The sequence below is a fragment of the Ipomoea triloba genome, chromosome 2 (genome assembly GCF_003576645.1).
Source record: "Ipomoea triloba cultivar NCNSP0323 chromosome 2, ASM357664v1".
In the NCBI taxonomy this organism is placed as follows: Eukaryota; Viridiplantae; Streptophyta; class Magnoliopsida; order Solanales; family Convolvulaceae; genus Ipomoea; species Ipomoea triloba.
Window position 1 is genome coordinate 23,920,540 of NC_044917.1, and position 19,120 is coordinate 23,939,659.

Genomic DNA, 19,120 nt, shown 5'->3' on the forward strand with positions numbered 1-19,120 from the left:
AACAAAGAATGACGTAGCCATCTACCGTTTCCTTAACGTAGATACATTTGTCACTTTCGTTTCCTGTGGCTTGAAGGAAGGGTAAGCAGAGTTTTGAGGGAGAAAGTGTTTCGTAGGTGTGTTCTGTGTAGCTTATTTCAAATTCCTGTGGCTTGAAGGAAGGGTAAGCAGAGTTTTGAGGGAGAAAGTGTTTCGTAGGTGTGTTCTGTGTAGCTTATTTCAAATCAACTGCTTACCAACGAATATATAGTGAAGGATGGGATCATATCATTAAATCTGGCATTTAATTCCCATTCGTAACCTCCACCCACTAGCAGCCTATTTACACCCACTACTAATCCATTTAAACAAGAAATAAACTCTGAAATAATGATTGGAATTAATCATATTAATTCCGTAATATTAAGAGTTATTTCTGAACGGATCCAGTAGGTGAACGGTCGCAATCGAGAGGTCACCAAAATCGTTGTTCGAGACATAGCCCGTGCCGCGAGACGTCGAGAAGTGCTAGCTACGAGACATCGAACGCGCGCACGCGACTTGGTTCGAGACATTGGAGTGCATCTATGCTATACAAGTTAATTAGTAATAAAAAGACTCTTGTATATATAGTGGTGCAAAGGTTCATTCCAAACTAATGTGGGACAAAGCTACTTAAGCTTTTCCACACTTGAATTCCATCTCAAATGGGTCTACTTTGAGAATCAATTTCTCATTCACCCATTATCTATTTTGAGCGTATAATATATCGATCTCTTCGTCTAAGAACGAAGAACCCGAATCCACTTTGACCCGACCCAAAATCGGAAGTGGACCCACATATATTTGTACCACAAAATGGCCACTTAAAAATGTCATTTTTAGTGCTATTTTCCAACAATTAATACATAATAAAATAATTGCTTTCAGTAAATTTTAAATATTTTACGCATGATTATTATCGATGAGAATCCATTGCCTAACTTTATATATTTACATAATATAGACTTTAGTTCTTACTATCATATAGTACCAAAAAAAAATAAAAATGAAGGTATTGATTTGACCTTGTAGTAAAAACGAGCTAGAGCACACGCATTCGGAGGCGTATAGGTTAATTGAGGGAGATTTGAGGCACATCCATTTTCACCTATATCCATGCCTCCTGAATAGGAGCTTGCACTACCAGCTCAATTGATATTTAAGTGGTAAATTATGGACAAAGATGCATAATCAAAATTTGACAATCGCAGTGTGAGAGCTACATTACCTAATGTATGTGGTGGGCACCTTGTGGCACCTGGCATTAGTCCTCCCACATAAGAAACTGATGAATCACTGCGATTATTATTTATCCATCCACCATTTTGTCGGGACGGGGTATGGGACCTTTGGGCGAAAAATTTCATGTTTTGTGGATAAGAAGCAGTGATACGAGGTCTTAAGTTTGAGTTTTGATATGATTAAACTAATAATATAAACTTTAGTGCTCAATGAATGAACCCTTTTTGTTTAGCTTTCTTTAATATAATGTTTCATTTTTGGTACGTGTGAATTCAAGTTTTTATTACAGACAAATACTAAATTTTTAAAACAAAAACGATAAAAGATTAAATAATAAAAAGAAATTGGTGAGTGGGTTTATTTTATCATATCATGCTCACAATTATGTTCTTTCTCCAATAGATTCCCCCAATTATATACATATTATTATTTAAATATTTAATATAATGCTTATATACACACGTTTTGATTGTGGCGAATAGGAAGGCTTTGTATTCAATTAATGGATTCATAAGCTAGTTGAAATGTGGTTTTATGGGACATAATATAATATATAAGACACTACTACACACGCATACTACCTAAGTAATTCGACATGTTAGAGATTTCTTTTGAATGGCAACATAGTATATGTAGTGCTGAGCCAATTGGAGCATTATATTTTAATGAAGTAAACATATTTATACACTAATCGGTCAACCCAAAAGGAGTTGATTGATTTTATGGCTAATTGATAATAATTACAATTATTAATTGATGACAAATATATATAATTATTTTACTCATCTACTTTTGAAGAATGGAATAAAAAATAAGTGAAAAAAATGAAAAGGTTATTGTTCATGCATATGCAATTTAAATTATTTTGATTCTAAATTCTATTTACTATCAAACAAATGACTCTACTTAAAATCATTACTATTATCAATTATTTGATTTACATCCATTATTATTTCCATTTCAATGTTTTAACCAAATTAAACACACATTAAATTTTATCTTTTGTGGGCAGAGAAACCCAAAAGAAGTAGCAGTTGTTATATCATGGAGGTCCAAAAAGTTGTTATATCATGGAGGTCCAAAAATGACACTGTTTACTATGATACTGTAGTTATGTTGAAAGGAAACTGAAATGAAACTAAATACCAGTTTCACATATTTGAATGTAAAAAACTGTAATTGTGTTGAAACGACATGCGAATAAAAAGATGGTACCGTTTAATGCCTCATTGCTTCGTGGACCATAGTATAATATGCGAAGAAGTAGAATATGGGCCTTAAATACAATTGGTTTGATTTCCTCTTGTATCCACTAATGGCTTTGTGTTGTGTGCTTTTGAACGATGAAACCCAATCACATTTTCAATCTCCTCCCCACCTAAACTGAGACAGCCTATATATTGTTATTAAAAATTTCGAGGATGTTAATGTTATGCAATTCATAAAATTTCAAAGAAAATAGTACATATAATATTATTAAAATTCTTCGTCTACACATTCTTTAAAAAGTGTTTTTTTTCTTGCTCCATTCACTTATTACTCTTTTTGGGACAAAAAAAAATTAATATATAGAACTTTTATTGGAATAGAGAGTAACTAAATTCACCATTTCATTAACAGAGCCTTTGGTTGGAAGGAATGAATTAGAAATGAAATGAATTGTAATTTCGTGAAAAAAGAATATAATAAAGTTATAAAGTAAGAATTCAAATTACATTGTTTGGTAGATAATGAGAGAGAATTGAAAATAAAAGATTAGAATGCCGATAGTAATCATAATAATAATCATAAGGATAATATTGTAATTTCATTATTTTTCACCCACCACCAAATCGGAATTCATAAGGGCCCTTAGTTTAAGGTCAGGTCATGTACTTACATTTCCATTCTGTGTGATCAATAAAAGATCAAACCCAAAATATTATATATAATTTAAACTCTTTTATAAACTTAATTGAGATAATCAATACAATAATGTTCCTAACTAGTAACTACAAACTTAAGCTAAGCAACTAGAATAAATAAAATTATACTATGACAGATTCAACGATTCAAGCATGCACTGATATTTGATCACCGGAACGTACAACTCATCACTGCATTCATCTTTGATCTCTGCAACAGACTTGCAACACTCTGTGGAGAATTTGTAGCCGCCATTGCCCTGCTCTTTCATGCAACTCTCGATTACTGCAGGTGTTGAAGGGCATATGGTTTTGGTGCTGTGCTGTGGACCATGTGGTAGCCATGGCCAGTTGCTACCGCCTGAAGGGAGTGTTGGGAAATGCCATTTATTCTTTGGCACCCAAGATGGCAATGGAGGGTGTGGGAAAGCTGGCCATTTGGTTTTAGGCAGCCAAGAGGGCAATGGAGGGTGAGGGAATTTGGTTTTAGGAAGCCAATAGGGCAATGGAGGGTGGGGGAATTTGGTTTTAGGAAGCCAAGAAGGCAATGGAGGGTTAGGGAATGGCCATTTGGTTCTGGGCAGCCGAGGGTGAAGTCTAGGCCTTAGAGGTTTAAAGGAAGGATGTGGGTACCAAAATCTAAGAGAATCTGGATTTTCAACTGATCCATCATCCTTAGAACTCACCAATTCAGCGGAAGTCTGAAATAATAATAGAGAAAGACAAAGGAGAAACACCTTAGCCGTCATAGCTAACAATAGAGATAGATCTAAATGGCTTAGCTTGATGAATATAACTAAACACTCCTGCCATTTATATAGTATTAGCTAGGTAGCTATGTTTAGCATTTAGGTAGATATAGGTTAATCTTTCATTTTGTACTTATCAGCTAGTATACTGATAATTTTTTATAACTGCTCCATTATGATATTGTTATCAAATTTTAACAAGATTATGGGTAGATTTGATGAAGATAACTCTACAAACTGCATATCATCATCACTAGCTAGTTACCAGCTTACAACAGACTCTTATGTTCGGTGAATTTCTGAACTAAGTAATTCTCGAAATAATCATGGAATTTGTCGTAACATCAGTCCATGCAATGCCAAAGTGACCAAGTACTGGGAAATCAAGTTCTCAGAACCTTTCCCTTCAATTCTTAAAAAAAAAAAAACCAATATTAGTGGTGTATCATATTATGAAAATTTACAGCTTGGGAATACATTTTTATAATTCTCACATTTACCTTTTCTTAATGTAAACGTGTTTACTTTAATGTAATTTTCATTTTTATTTTTTGTAACTTTTTAAATTGTAATTGTAATTTCCCGTATTTATCATCCTAATAAATTGCTTATATTTTAATGATGAGATCATTTTAATTTTGTTTTGTTTTGTATTTTTGGGATATATATATTAGGGGAAGTCCCTATATTTTGATGAAATAAAGATGGGTCACACTTGTGTGAGACCTTCTCACGGATCCTTATTCGTGAGACGGGTCGGGTCAAAGCAACATACAAATGTCATACTTATATATGCAAATGTCATACTTATATGATCAAATATAATACTAATCAGGAATACAATTTTTGTTACTTAGAAGAAAAAATAAAGCAATACGTACATTTTTCATTCGTAAGTAATGTTGACAAGTGACCCTTACTTACAGGGCCGGTCTTAAGCAAGGGCGGGATGGGCGACCGCCCAGGGCCCATGCTGGAAGGGGCCATCCATACATACATTATATATATATATATATATATATATATATATATAGATAAGGGATCATGTGAAATAATGTCCTCATGTGAGAAATAGGATGAAATCTAAGCCATTGGATTTAATATTAATAGATGATCTAAGCCATTCAATTTTAAAAATTCGCATAAGTTAAATTGTATTGTTATTAACATTTGAGGTTATAATTTTCATTATCCCTTTCCATTGCCTTTCCCGTTTCTTCCCTATACGCAGTACAACGAAGGTTTCTGTTCATTCTCTTGATCAAAGCACGTTCCGGCGAAGAAGACAAAGACAAAGGGCGACGAAATCACGGAGTAAATTTCAAGCGAAGGCAAGGTTCTGCGATCATCTTTCCGGCGAAGTCGACAAGGACGACGAGAAGGCAAAAGTTTGATCTAGTTCATCACTCCGGCATACAAACAATTTGCGAGGATCGTTGATAGAAAGAGTTATTATTGCGATTACACTTCTGCTTTCGTCTTGAACATGCTACTCTTCGGCGAAGAAGACGAAGTGAAGTTGATAAATTCTACGATTGAACAACGTGCACTGTTAGTTGAGAAAATGTGCACTACTAGTAACAAATATTTGCACTATACGATTGAAAATTATGCACTGCTAGTATTTATGAAAAAATAGTGTGATTTGTGCATTTTTAGTTGATTAGCCACAAGAATGTGCACTGTTAGGGATAAATTTCTGCTCTGTATAGCATAAAAACATGGATTACAGAGCTTAAACCTAATCTATAATATGGATAATAGCCTAACTTTATGACTGAATAACTAGCATTGTTAATTAAGAAAATGTGCACTACTAGGCACAAAAAGTTGCACTATATGGTTGATAATTATGCACCGCAATGTGTATGCAATTCCATTTGGTATAGCCATAAGAATGTGCACTGGTAGGTACAAAAATGTGCTCTGTATGGCAAGAAAATGTGAACTATAAGCATAAAAGTAACCTAAACCTTGCTTAACACCTTCAACTCTAAGGATGAAGTATGTGAACTGTTAAGTTAGAATAGTTGCACTATTAGGTTTAAATATTTGCACTATATGAGTAAAAATTTTGCACTACAAGTTATTATAAAAAAAATGTGAATTGTATGCAACTTCACTTCATATAGACAAAAGAATGTGCACTTTTAAACACAAAATGTGTTTTTTTAGGGCAAGACAATGGGCACCATAAGCATAAAAATAACCTAAACCATGCTTAATACATTCAACTGTAAGCATGAAGTATATAAACTGTTAGGTTAAAATAGTTGCACTATTAGGTTTAAATTTTTGCACTATACGGGTAAAAATCTTGCACTACAAGTTATTATCAAGAGAATTGTGAGTTCTATGTAATTTCATTTCAAATAGACATAAGAATGCGCACTTTTACACACAAAATGTGCTCTATATGGCAAGAAAATGTGCACTATAAGCATAAAAATAACCTTAACCATGCTTAATACCTTCAACTTTGAGGATGAAGTATGTGAACTGTTAGGTTAGAATAGTTGCACTATTAGGTTTAAATATTTGCACTGTATGAGTAAAAATCTTGCACTACACGAGTGAAAATTATGCACTACAAGTAACTATGAAAAATAATATGATGTAATTACATTACTACCCTTAATGATGCGCGTGTACTGAAATCTGGAAGGCAATTTCATACATTGGATTGAATTTGATCTATGGCCATAATTTCATCCTATTTCTCACCTAAAGAACATAATGCACATGAGCCCCTTCCTCTATATGTGTATATATATATATATATATATATATATATATATAGAGTCATTTCCATTTTTGGTCCTATTGTTATTGGGGCATTGGCAATTTTAGTCCACTTCATTAATTTTTACCACATTGCGGCCAGTCTTATTTAGTCCATACCACTTTTAGTCCACCGTTAAAATTTTCGTCAAATGGCCGTCCTAAACAAGGGTATTTTTGGTCTTTTCATGCTTTTGTCATCTCCTTGACCCTTTGCAGTGGTTTTCCTTACACATTTTCATCCAATGAAGAGGTCCAGCGAAAGTCATGTGAGCCACATTACAAAGCCAAGGATTTCGCCGGACCTCTTCATTGGATGAAAATGTGTAAGGAAAACTAATGCAAAGGGTTAAGAAGATGATCAAAGCATGAAAAGACCAAAATACCCCTGTTTTGGAAGGTTATTTAACAAAAATTTTAACGGTGGACTAAAAGTGGCAATGACTAAATAAGATTGGCCGCAATGTGGCAAAAATTAATGAAGTTGACTAATATTGGCAAAGCCCTAATAATAGTAGGACCAAATATGGAAATGACTCATATATATATATATATATATATATATATATATATATATATATATATATATATATATATATTATTATATATATATATATATATATATATATATATATATTCTTTTTTTAATAAATTAAATAGTGTTATAATTAAATTAGAAAACAAAAAAATAAGAATAGATGGAAGCATAATCGATGTGGAACTGTAGGGAAGTTGAGAATCTACACTTAATTAAATAATTCAGGATCGACGACACCTGAGTATATAACCCATTGGTCTTCTTTAATAATTTTTTTTTCAAATTTCGATTAATCCTCTATTCAAATATTCAATCTACAGGAAGCCGGGAAACAACACCTAATCCCATTCGTCTTTTTCAATAATTTTTTCCCAATTTCGATTAATCCTCTATTCATCTTAGCCGCATCTTCGTCCACGATCGACCATTGTTCATTTGTTTGCCGGTTTGGGCCCCGCTGTAACTTGTAACTTGTTATTCTATTTGTAATTTTTTGTGTCTTTATTTACCTCCTTGTAACTTGTTATTCTATTTGTAATTTGTTGTGTCTTTATTTACCTCCGCAATTCTGCACACAGCACACATTCAACACAACACACTTACACACCTATAGGGCATTGGGCAATAAATATATAATCATCTAATGAATAACGTAAATATATAATGTTTATTTGGATAATGGATTTTGTGATTTCTGTCATTCTTGAATATATATGATTTTTAAATGAATATATATGATTTTTAAATCATAATTATATATATAATTTCCTGTCATTCTTGAATATATATGATTTTTAAATCATAATTATATATATATTTTCCTTGAGTTACTGAGTATCGTCAGGGATAGAAAGTAAAAGAATAAAAGAAAAAAAAAAAGCACATGTAGAAATGACAGAGAATGTTTTTGTGTATTGAGAAGGATATGCTAGAAAATGTTAATCTTGATGCAATTATCATGATTTTGCATCGATTAAAGCAAGTAGAAAGTTTTTATCATGATTACTTTTGTATTTAAAAAATGTTGAAAATTTTCTAATTGTATTTCATGTTTTTTGATATTATTATTTTTTAGTATTATTAAATTACTTTTGTATTTAAAAAATGTTGAAAATTTTTTCATTGTATTTAATTTTATTTTATATTATTATTTTTAATATTATTAAATTTAAATTTTAGTTTATTTTTTCATATAGGGCCCTCTTTTTTTTTTTTTTTTTTTAAATTTCGCCCAGGGCCTCTAAAATGTTTGGACCGCTCCTGCGTGCATGCCAATGTTCTTCAGGCTTCAACACTACTGAACTAGCTTCTGCGCACTACTAAACTAGCTTCAGGCAGACTGACTCGACGGGATCATCATTTTAATACCACAAAATATACTTGATAAATTGATTAATAGAGAGAATAATTCTTAGAATGAAGTTAATGAAATCCATAAGCAACAATGATAGATCCACCATTTTATACTAGTTATAATGAAACTAACTTCCCATAATAATGCAACCAGAAATCATTGAACAATTAACATCCACTCAATTTAAATCATGCTTAAAACCAATTCTGATATGCACAACTGAAAACTGTTAGATAAATACGCGACCCTGATCCATTTGACTCTGATCCAGCAAAAATATTTTGAGATAAAATGCTGAGATAAATCTAGATAGAGGTACGGTCCAAAATTACACCTACTTAAATTCTAACCTTTGTCAAATAAATTAGTCAATTATAATATGGTAAAATGTGTATCATTTTGTACACTTACATTGCACACAATGTCACACCCTTTACAAAATACTAAACAAGTTACAATAAAATTTTAGCAAGTTAAAGATTTCTAGTACATACCCTTTAATAATTTAACTAGTGTTTTACCTATGCGATGCACGGCAACAATTATGATATGATGAATTAAGGGAGAAATTTAGAAAATGGAAAATCATTGTAGAATTGCATGAATGAAACTATGATGAAATATTATAATAACATTTTACAAATTTTAGAAAACCTCTTTGTATACAATGTTTGTTGTGGAATTACTTTGGGTGTTCTCCTTATCACAAATCAAAATCTTCAATCCATTTGGGTTAGTGACTCTTGAAGCAGCAACATATAATTGACCATGACTAAATACTGGTCTTTTCAAAAAGATGCCTACGTGAGAAAATGATTGACCTTGACTCTTGTTAATCGTCATTGCATAAGAGACGATTAGAGGAAATTGTCTTCTTTGAAATTTAAAAGGCAGTCTCAAATCTGAAGGAGTTAATGAAATTCTTGGAATCAAGATTTTATGACCTACACTACTTCCAAATAATACATTTGCTTCTAAAACATGATTTCCAAGTTTAGCCATCCTTATCCCATTACACAAACCAACTGAGTGTTCAATATTTCTCAAGAGCATAACCGGAATACCTACTTTCAGTCTGAGTTCATGATTAGGCACACCAGAACACTTGATCCCATTCAAATGTGTGTGCACATTAGCTAATAGATCAACATTTGAATCTGATTTGCAAGCACTGTCAAAGTTGAAATATGTATTTCCTTCATGTGTTTAAAGAAGTCATATATTCGTTGATAGAGTCAACCACATCAAGTGTTGGAGCCAATATTGCCCTATTTTCCAAGTATGTTTGATCATCAAAAATATTGGAGTATGATGGATATGTACTTTCCACAATAGTTGCAATGGGATCTTCAGAACATTTCAACAAATTCTCTTCTAGAATAGTAATGTTTTCACATCCAATTGTTTGCCCCTAAATTTCTCCATCTCCTATGTTTGCAATCCATTCCGAGAATTGCTTTTGCTTTTCATAATCACTATTTGAGAATGAGCTTTGAAGTCGCATATTTTTTGTCAGACGTAAGTACGGCCACAAGTAAGATGCATTTATTGTTGCATTAACAATATCCTGTCTACTTTCTTTTGGGATAACTGGCAAAATTTGTCGAAAGCCTCCGCCAAATACAATAGTTTTCCCTCCGAAAGGCATCTCTAAACTTTTTGGATTGCAAAAACGCAATACATCACGCATACTTCTATCAAGTGCTTCAAAGCAATGCTTATGCATTATTGGTGCTTCATCCTAAATTATAAGTTTGCACTTAATGAGTTCTGCAAGATGGCTACCTTGTTTGATATTCCATGTTGAATAATCCTCATTTGGGTTTAGGGGAATTGCAAACCTTGAATGCGCAGTCCTTCCGCGGGGTAATAATAGAGAAGCTATACCACTTGAAGCAACATTAAGAACTATTTCTCCCTTTGATCTCAATGCTACCGACAGAGTTCTCCAAACAAAGGTCTTTCCAGTTCCTTCATGACCGTAGACAAAAAAAACTTCTCCTTAATTTGAATTTACATCTTTCGTTATTGTGTAGTAGACATTATGTTGCTCAGGTGTTAGATTTGATACCAACTTTTTGTGTTCTTCTTTAAATTCTGCTTTGTCATAACACATCTTATCATACACCAACCTATTCATCAAACTGGCCGAACAGTCAAGATCTGGAATTGGCATTTGTTAGTAATCATGTAGGCACTTCCCACATCTTTTCACAATTTCTCAATCTCAGCAAATGCTTGATTTTTTTATTTTATCAACACTGAGGACTAAATCTAAAAAATATTAAACAATATATGTTAGAAAAGTATCACCATCTTGGAACTAATAATATTAGACATGAAATAAAATATTAAAGCAAATGGATAAATACATACATTGGAAGTTCAATATGTTACGTTGTTTGTACAAAATATCATTAGACATATATGTCCAACATTTGTCCCAAACCACTTCCGGACGGCTTAAACAATTTGAGGATAACAATATTGTGTTTAAATTTCTTAACTCTCCTGCAATTGTCCACTGACTTGCTTCAACAATTCCATCAATATATTCTTTCTCGTCTTCCAATAGCCCAATCACGGTAATTGTCGTACAACCGCGTGTAAAAAATACTATTTCTCACCGGATTGAATGGATGCGGTTTCCAACTTCATTTTGTGTATCATAAATGTAGAGTTGGGCAAACTTAGGTATTGCACCTTGAACTGGCAAAAGGCTACATGTTAGATGAAAGTTTTGACCGTGCAATTTAAATATTGGCAGGAAATACTATAATATACATCATATAGTAATTTGATTGTTGCAATTTTTTTTTGAATATTATCAGGAGAGAAATTTAATTACGTACATTAACATAATATAGTAATATTTTTTTGAAATACTATAATATATATCATATAGTAATTTGATTGTTGAAATTTTTATTTTTTTTGAATATTATCATGAGAGAAATTTAATTACGTAATTAACATAATATAGTAATATTTTTTTTTGAATACTATAATATACATCATATATTAATTTGATTGTTGGAATTTTTTTTGAATATTATCATGAGAGAAATTTAATTATGTACATTAATATAATATAGTAATATTTTTTTGGAATACTATAATATACATCATATAGTAATTTGATTGTTGGAATTTTTATTTTTTTTAATATTATCATGAGAGAAATTTAATTACGTACATTAACATAATATAGTAAATTTTTTTTTAATATTATAATATACATTATATAGTAATTTGAATAAAATATTTCATTAATTTGACCGTTTATTTCAGCATCATTTTTTAATATAATTAAAGTAATCTATATATATAGTGAATAGATGTCTGAAATATAATTAAAATATAATTACAGTAATTTGAATGCTATCATTTTTTTCGTGCACCGCCGGTCTTTTATTTATATCTCATTAATAAATAAGGAATCCATACAGAAATGGAATTGAATAAAATATCTCATTAATTCCCGTGTATAATAATGAATGGAATCATATTTTGAATATTTTGTTAATTTTGGCCATAAATAATGAATGATAAGTAAGACAAGAACTTCCGATAAGGAATTGTCTATATATTATTATGTTGACCGATTTTAAACTTTTTGGAATAAAATGAGCGGGAAAGTTAGCACTTCTGTTTTAATATATATATATATATATATATATATATATATATATATATATAGATATAGATATAGTAATATTTTTTTGAATACTATAATATACATCATATAGTAATTATCTTGTTGGAATTTTTTATTTTTTTTGGATATTATCATGAGAGGAATTTAATTACGTACATTAACATAATATAATAATATTTTTTTAATATTATAATATACATCATATAGTAATTCGAATACAATATTTTATTAATTTGACCGTTTATTTCAGCATCATTTTTAATATAATTAAAGTAATCTATATATATAGTGAATAGATGCCTGAAATATAATTAAAATATAATTAAAGTAATTTGAACGCTATCATTTTTTTCGTGCACTGCCGGTCTTTTATTTATATCTTATTAATAAATAAAGAATCATTACCGGAATGGAATTGAATAAAATATTTTATTAATTCCGTGTATAATAAGGAATGGAATCATATTTTGAATATTTTGTTAATTTTAGCCATAAATAATGAATGATAAGGAAGGCAATAATTTCTAATAAGGAATTATCTATATATTATTATGTTGACCGATTTCAAAATTTTTGGACTAAAATAAACGGAAAAATTAACACTTAATATATATATAGATATGGATATATAGATTACTCAAAAAAAATTGAGAAAGCATATTACTTCTATTTGTCCAAAACCAATAAATTGTATTATCTCTGTAAGCTTACCAATGCTATAAAACTACTAGCCAGGTTAAGTTGGTGTATATTTTTCACTGCAAAAAACCATGTTCTGCAATCGCCACCAGCGAGCCCACAGCCTCTCTCTCTACTTTCTTTCAATTCCTCTATCTTCCACGCCATCTCATTCCATTATAGCCACCACAAACCAAGCTCTCCACCACCGCCCAGTTTTCCGGCCGACATCAATAGTGTTTTCTTAACTGGGTTCCACTTCTATTCTCTTGATAATAATCATCCTACAAACGAAACCATCTTGTTTACTCTGTTTTCCATGGAAGAACAAGCAGAGGCATCGAGAGAAGAACACCACGGCCACCTTAATGGCGGAAACGGGAGCATTATTTTCGGGAAGTACGAGATGGGGAGGCTATTAGGCCAAGGGACTTTCGCCAAGGTTTACTACGGCAGAAACCTTGAAACCTCCGAGAGCGTGGCGATCAAGGTTTTACACAAAGACCACGTGAAGCAAGAGGGGATGATGGAGCAAATCAAGCGGGAAATCTCCGTGATGCGGCTGGCCAAACACCCCAACGTCGTGGAGCTCAAAGAAGTCATGGCGACCAAGCAGAAGATCTTCTTTGTCATGGAGTGCGTCCGAGGCGGAGAGCTGTTCGCTAAGGTTGCCAAGGGAAAGCTAGAGGAAGACGCGGCGAGGAAATACTTCCAGCAACTCATCAGCGCCGTGGATTTCTGTCACAGCCGTGGCATTTCCCACCGGGATTTGAAGCCGGAAAATCTGTTGTTGGACGAGAATGGGAACTTGAAGGTTTCCGATTTCGGGCTGTCGGCGTTGCCGGAACAGCAGCGGCACGACGGGCTGTTGCATACCCGGTGTGGATCTCCGGCGTATGTGGCGCCGGAAGTGTTGAGGAAGAAAGGGTACGACGGAGCAAACGCGGATATTTGGTCTTGTGGAGTTATTCTCTATGTTCTGCTCTCTGGGTTTCTTCCGTTCCGGGATCGGAACGTTGTGTATATGTACACAAAAGTGTTCAAAGCAGAATATGATTTTCCGCCATGGATTTCCCCTGAAGCTAAGAGATTAATTTCCAGGATTCTGGTGGTTGATCCAGAGAAAAGAATCACAATTCCGGCGATAAAGAGAGTCCCCTGGTTCCTCAAAGGTTTAACACCGCCAATCTCCTATTCTGTCCAAGAAAACGAGGAGTTAGATTCCTTAATCAAATCGAAATCTTCGCCGCCGTTCTATAACGCGTTTGAGCTCATATCATCCATGTCTTCCGGGTTCGACTTGTCCAGCCTATTCGAGAGCAAGCGGAGGAGATCGGGCTCGCTCTTCACCTCGAAATTCTCGGCTCCGGCGATCTTGGAGAAGCTAGAGTCGGTGTGCAAGAAGTTGAATTTCCGGATTGAGTGTTCGAAGGAGTTCAAGGTGAAGATGCAGCGGAGTACGGAGGGGCGAAAGGGGAAGCTGTCGGTGACCGCGGAGGTGTTCGAGGTGGCGCCGGAGGTGACGGTGGTGGAATTCTCAAAGTCCGCCGGCGACACGTTAGAGTATAGGAAGTTTTGCGAGGAAGATGTAAGGCCTGCGCTTAGAGACATCGTTTGGACATGGCAAGGTGAGGATAACTGCCAAGGCTAACTGTATAACGGCCTGCCTTGTGTTCTTGTAATCATTGGTACATGTAGTACGTGTGGGTATACATCAAGAGTTCTAAACGCCACCATTATCTTCCTTCTTTTTTTTTCTTTATCCAATTTTGTAGGAAAATGGCCGGTTTGATTGCCTAGAGCTAATTTGTACTCTTTTTTTCTCCTATGTATATGTACATATATATGTTTTTTTTTTTTTTTAATGTTTTGATATTTGTACATAGAAAAGAAATGTTATGTAATATTATAAGTTTTGAAGTCATGGACTATAATGTGAAGAATTTTAACCTGTTCAGTGTTCACCTGTATGCCTTTAGCCGCAAATTATACTGTGGACCATGATCATAGCTGATACTGCAGTTGTGTTGAAAAGAAACTGCAGTTGCACGGAACAGAGGTCGTTCATCCGTTCAACACAATTGCAGTATCCATTCAACACAACTGCAATATCTTTTCAACACAACTGCAGTATCTTTTCAACACAATTGCAGTATCTGTTCAACACAACTGCAATTCCAGATGGATGACACGGCCTCTGTTCCGCGCAATTGCAGTTCCTTTTCAACACAACTGCAGTATCAATCATGATCCATGGTCCACGGTATAATGACTGGCCTTTGGCTAGTCAAAATGATAATCTCAAAGTAGTTTTCACTGTTCATTCAAATACAAAATTAAACATTGTATTTTATCTGTATTTTGAATGTATGTCCAAATTTGTCGTTGCCTATAAAAAGCTCATGGTTCACTGTTTTTCTCAAACTAACGCTGATTACCATTAGTACTACCACCATTTGCAGTCCGTTATCCAAAAACAACCGCCACCGTGTTACACCCCACCACTATTGACACTTTCGGTTTCGGATGGGAAGGAGGAAAACCCGGATGTGAGAGGATAAGAGAGCAGATGCGAGAGAGAAAGAGAGGAGAAATAGAAGACTCTGATGAAGTGTTAATATATTACTCGAGTTAATGTCATTTGAGACCTTCCGAGTAAGTAGTTTTGTCACGTTTAGTATTAAAATAACTTTCAAATCGACCACTTATGATTGTTCGACTTTCAAATTGCTACTATTCAATTCGTAGTCCAAGTTAACCACCCATGTTCCTTCAACTTTCAAATTTTAACCAGCCGTAATTCTTCAGGAAAGACCATGAGTGGTTAAAATTTGATAGTTGAAGGACCATGAGTGGTTAACTTGAACGACGATGGTAACAATTTGAAAGTCGAACGACTACGAGTGGTCAATTTGAAAGTTTAGGACTAAACATGACAAAACAATTATACTTGGAGGACCACATATGGTATTAACTCTATATTACCATTTTTCATGTATATACACTATACTACAAGTCAAAGTTAAGTTAGTTGGATAATTGGCTAGTGATAGAATTAATTGAGCGAGAGGTCCAAATCAACTAATCTCGGATAATAAGTAAGAACGAATTGAAATAATAAAATGATGAAAAAAACAAAAAAAGAAGACAAATTTGCTTGGAGATTTCTTAGATAATTGTTTGTATATTACAAGGATTGTAACAAGTGAACAAAGTGATGTCTTAACCAAGACAAGAGCTACTTATTTAAACTAATTCGCCTAACCAACTCACTAAGAACAGGGTGCTCTATGACATTAACTAGGTCTTTGCCCAACCGACCCCTTGGCTGGGCCTGAAGGCCAAGCCCAAGGGCCGGTCTCGGAGGCCCACCCCAAAGGCCAACCCTGATGGTCGACCCCGTAGACTGATCCTTGAGGCCCTCCGCGTCCCATCTAAGCCCGGAGATCGAATAGCTAGCTTATGCTCCCGGGCATTACTCCTTGGGCCCTCACCACTTGAGCCTTTTTTTTTAGTCGGACCTAATATATCCATCAATTGAGTAAGTACAAGGTTCCAAATGTGATTTCCAATGAGAGCTGCTATAGATTCCTCGTATATTCAATTCCTTTATTAGCCAAAGAGGCTGTTATTATATTTGACATTTCACAAATAATCTTTGGAATTTGGATTGCTACAGTGATAGTGTGTGTTTTAAAACTTTTTTCTCTAAATCCCCTTGAAATTAAAGATGATGAATCTAATCTGGGATAGCTATTGATTGTCCATACATGCAAAATTATTACAAGACAAATGGGTCCATGCCAGGGTCCCCATTCTGATCTCCAAGTTGTCGAAATTTGGTTGGTTCTGGAAGAATATCTTATCAAATCTTGGTGGCAATGGTGGTTATGTAGTCAAGATCAGGAGGCCAGATGCATGTGTTGCCAAAGTTATAGGCCTTTTGCTATATCTATGAAACATACATATTGTCCAAGCAAATGAACATTGTTTACTTCGAACCTCAATTTCCTCGAGATGGTTTGGCCTACTTTGGTCGTGGGTTTTATTCTTAGTATCCATGCATGCATGATATATCGTAGAATAGACATTGGAGAGTGTTGGGTTTTGGATTGAGAGTGCTATAAGTCCAGTAGTTATCAATAATTAGATAAATTATGGAAATATTATTAGAATAACAAATTTTTTATTGCCGACTAAAAGGTTTGTTGTATTTATATTTCAATAGGGGGATAGGGTTTAAAAAGTGTATGTTCTCTCAATTGTACGAAATGTTGATATCGCATACCTTTATTAATAGATCTTAAAATCGTCTATTTATACAATTTGACAAAATTGTCCTCTAGCAATTACAATTGAGAAAATAGAATGTAACCTCGTATGGCTGTAACTCTTACCACGCATTGTGCCACGTTCTCTATCTTTCAACACCAAGATTCTGGTTCCGGTTGGCCACTTGAGTGAAATGGTCCACACAGCTGCGTGGACCACGGTTAAAAAATACATAAAATACATTATTTTAATTTATAAAATACATTATTTTAACACATAACGTATATTATTCAATTCTAACTCATAAAATACATTATTTTACTCCAAAATATTCATTATTCTAACACGTGTGCGGAACAATAATAATTTTTTTTGAACATAAAAACAATATCATTTTGAACTATGGTCTACTGTGTGGATAATTTGCTACTTGAGTGTATGCCATGTGTCTGGAACAAGTCCATCTCTCTTGTCCTTTTTTATAATTGATTTATTTATTAGACCCACTAAAATGAACTTTGATGGACCTCGTTGCTAGGTTGGGTTTTCTATAACTCCAAATGTAGAGAAAAAAATTCAAGCAAATGTCAACATCCAATTGCCGATTGCTTTGTTAGGGCTAGCTGGCATTAGAATGCAATTATTTCAGAAAGAAAGAATCGCAGTTTTCTACCTTAAAAAAGAAATATAGTTTCCTTATACATACTATTTGCAAGTTTCGTAATCTTTTGGCTATTCACATGCATTAGTTATAAGTTATAACATATGAAATGAGTTAAATGCGGACAATTTAGTCAAATTGGTCATCACTCAATTAATTCAGTAATCATAAGGTTCTAAATTCAATTTCTTGTAAGAACTATCTAATATCTATCTACCCTACATGTAGTAAATAACTAATATTCTTTTATTATTTTGCTTGCATCTTCTTCTTCTTCTCTCTCTCCCTCTTCTTCTTCTTCTTTTTTTTTTTTTTTTTTTTTGTGTTTTTTGATAAAAGTTTACATATCACTTAATGATACTAAACTAGTCGAGTTTCTGTGGGTATCATTCCACAAATAATTTGCTTTCGGCATATAAACACATTGCATTATTATTCATCAGCCCATTGCTTGTATTATGGCAAATTATTGTGTGGACAGACCACGGTCCAAAATGACATCGTTGTATTTAATTTTATGAGTTAGAATAATGTACATTATGAGTTTGAATAATATACTTTATGTGTTAAAATAATGTACATTATGAGTTAGAATAACGTATTTTATACGTTACAATAATGAAATTTTTGAGATAAAATAATATAGTCTAAAACCGTGGTCCACACAGCAATGCGAACCACAATCCACGCAATAACTATCCATGTATTATCGCCACGCTCAGAGAAATTAAGTAATCTTTAATGATTTGAAGTCGACAAACTTTTCACTATGAAGCTAATTAAGTATCAATTGTGTTTTGTCTTTTTCATGGAATAAATTTATCCTTAGCTGTTGTCTTTGGTTAGCGATTATTAATTCTTGGCAGAGTGTCATTGGAGGCTGGAAAAAAATATTATAAATTATCTGTATTTGAGGAAATATAATTAATCAATTCACTAATAAAAATTACTCCGTAATAAATAAACTGTTCTTTCAAAAAAAACAATATGCTACTGTTTTGCATCATATCTCATCTAAGAATAACTTCAACAAATAAAATCCGAATAAAACTAGGACTAGAATATAATCTAGTTAAAACTTAAGACATTAATCGATCAGATGCCATAGTTTTTAATTAAATAAAATTACATATTTAATATAAATATTTGGTCCAATAATATTTCATATAAATATAAATTTTCATGTGAAAAAAATGCTACTATTTGCCTAACAGGGATTAACAATATATACTTTTATTATATACTAGTATTTTCGTCTGTGC

At 33.2% G+C, this 19,120-nt stretch overlaps 2 protein-coding genes and 1 pseudogene across 2 annotated transcripts; 1 reads left to right on the forward strand and 2 right to left on the reverse strand.

Moving 5' to 3' along the window:
• Window positions 1–3,295: 3,295 nt before the first annotated feature.
• On the reverse strand, window positions 3,296–3,916 carry LOC116010938 (proline-rich extensin-like protein EPR1). The gene has a single exon (XM_031250431.1). The coding sequence runs from the start codon at window positions 3,914–3,916 to the stop codon at window positions 3,296–3,298; it is 621 nt and encodes a 206-aa protein (XP_031106291.1).
• Window positions 3,917–9,225: 5,309 nt separating this feature from the next.
• LOC116010939 lies at window positions 9,226–10,315 on the reverse strand (annotated as a pseudogene).
• A 2,682-nt stretch (window positions 10,316–12,997) lies between these two features.
• On the forward strand, window positions 12,998–14,868 carry LOC116011346 (CBL-interacting serine/threonine-protein kinase 5-like). Its single transcript, XM_031250898.1, has one exon. It carries the CDS (start codon window positions 13,245–13,247, stop codon window positions 14,574–14,576), a length of 1,332 nt encoding a protein of 443 aa, XP_031106758.1. The 5' UTR covers window positions 12,998–13,244; the 3' UTR covers window positions 14,577–14,868.
• The last annotated feature ends 4,252 nt before the right edge of the window (window positions 14,869–19,120 follow it).

What these genes read in the sequence shown, in the direction of transcription:
- LOC116010938 (XM_031250431.1), bottom strand. Translation starts at nt 3,916, where the DNA reads ATGACGGCTAAGGTGTTTCTCCTTTGTCTTTCTCTATTATTATTTCAG.
- LOC116011346 (XM_031250898.1), top strand. Translation starts at nt 13,245, where the DNA reads ATGGAAGAACAAGCAGAGGCATCGAGAGAAGAACACCACGGCCACCTT.